At 70.1% G+C, this 1,565-nt stretch overlaps 1 protein-coding gene across 1 annotated transcript in view; it reads left to right on the plus strand.

Moving 5' to 3' along the window:
• Nucleotides 1-320: 320 nt before the first annotated feature.
• CRIP1 (cysteine rich protein 1) overlaps nucleotides 321-1,565 on the plus strand; it is a 1,806-nt gene continuing 561 nt past the window's right edge. Inside the window, exons 1-3 of the mRNA XM_077756748.1 lie at nucleotides 321-444; nucleotides 1,279-1,373; nucleotides 1,448-1,505. Of these exons, the coding sequence (XP_077612874.1) occupies nucleotides 405-444; nucleotides 1,279-1,373; nucleotides 1,448-1,505 (193 nt within the window). The 5' untranslated portion in view covers nucleotides 321-404. The remainder of the gene's footprint in view (nucleotides 445-1,278; nucleotides 1,374-1,447; nucleotides 1,506-1,565) is intronic.

The raw sequence follows: 1,565 nt of genomic DNA on the forward strand, positions 1-1,565 counted from the left end.
GAGGGTCGGGTTAAAGTGTGGGGAGAAGGAAGCTCGCACACGCTGGTTTGCATCTATTTGCATTTTAGCGGTAACTCCCTGGCTGCCAACTATCTGGGGTTCGAGAAGTTGCGGCGGGCTGGGACTGGGGCTGGGGCCCCCTGGTCCTGGGAAGCCCCTTCCCCAGATCCTGGATGCTGGNCCCCCTCCCCTCCCCGTCGTCTGTTAGGCTTGGGAGCTGCCTGAAGGCGGGGGTGGACCAGATGACCTTTCCTGGCTGGTTGGCCTGGAATCCAGGTCCCCGGGTCCAAATCCTGGACTCGGNGGTCCTGGGGTCCCTGAAAGGCGCGCACCCAGCGGGACCCACCCAGTACGGCTCTCCTGTCTGCTGCTGACCCGTCGTCCGCGCCGGACCCCTTGCCGCCATGCCCAAGTGCCCCAAGTGTGACAAGGAGGTGTACTTTGGTGAGCGCCCCCCCTCCCCCAGTCCACTCCCGGCAGGGACCGCGGGGCACCGTATCGCCCCACGCGGAAGCGCAGCCCGGGGACTGCGAGAGGGCTTCGCGGGAGGGCCGGGCGCGCGGGGGACCCTGGGGCAGCGTGCGGGGGGCCGGCCCTCCAGCCACACCGGCGACCGCCTGGGGGTGCCGGTCACGACCCCTGCGTGGGGCGGCCCGGGCGTCTCTCCTTCGGTCCCGCTGGGTCTCCCCGACTCTGGGTCTCCCCGACTCTGCGTCTCCCCGAGTCTGGGTCTCCCCGACGCTAGTCTCCCCGACGGTCCCGTGCCGCCTCGGCGAGCCCTGGGCGGGGACCGCGCGGCCGGGGAGAAACGCGGCGCCCAGGCCGCCCCTCCCATCGCTAAGTAGAAACAGACGCGGAAACCGGCGCCCGGGGCGCGATCCCGGGCGCGCTCACACCCCGGGTGCCGCTTCCCTGTCCCGCGCCCCGGGGCCACCCAGAGGAGAGGCGGGAGGAAGTGGGAAGTGTGTCCCCCGCCCTCGCCCTGGCGAAGGGCGCCCTGCAGGCCCCCACCCCTGGCCCTCGGGGCTTCCCCTTGCAGCACCACCCAGCGCCCCCTGCCGTTGGTTTGGCTGGGTGCGCCCTGGGGACTGGAGGTGCCGCTCCCCACACACTAGCATGGGGGCCAGCTGAGACCCGGGGTGGGCCACCAGGCGTGCACGGGTGAGACAGGCGCAGAGGGAGCTGGAGAAGGCTGTTGCGTCAGCAGACTTCGCAGACGGGTGCGCCCTGTGATCGTAGAGCAGCGTCTTAAGTGTGTGCGGGGCTCTACCTCTGCAGCCGAGCGGGTGACTTCTCTGGGGAAGGACTGGCATCGGCCTTGCCTCAAGTGTGAGAAATGTGGAAAGACGCTGACGTCAGGGGGCCACGCCGAGGTAGGTGGGGCCTGGAGGGCAGTGAGGGGTGCAGGGCGAGGGGTGACAGCCCCTCACGGCCCCTGTCTCTGCAGCACGAAGGCAAGCCCTACTGCAACCACCCCTGCTACGCCGCCATGTTCGGGCCCAAAGGTACACTTCCCATGCATGGCCCCTGGGCTGCCCCACCCCCCAGCCCCCGACCCCCTCTCT

The sequence above is a fragment of the Crocuta crocuta genome, unplaced genomic scaffold (assembly GCF_008692635.1).
Source record: "Crocuta crocuta isolate KB4526 unplaced genomic scaffold, BGI_CrCroc_1.0 scaffold729, whole genome shotgun sequence".
Lineage (NCBI taxonomy): Eukaryota > Metazoa > Chordata > Mammalia > Carnivora > Hyaenidae > Crocuta > Crocuta crocuta.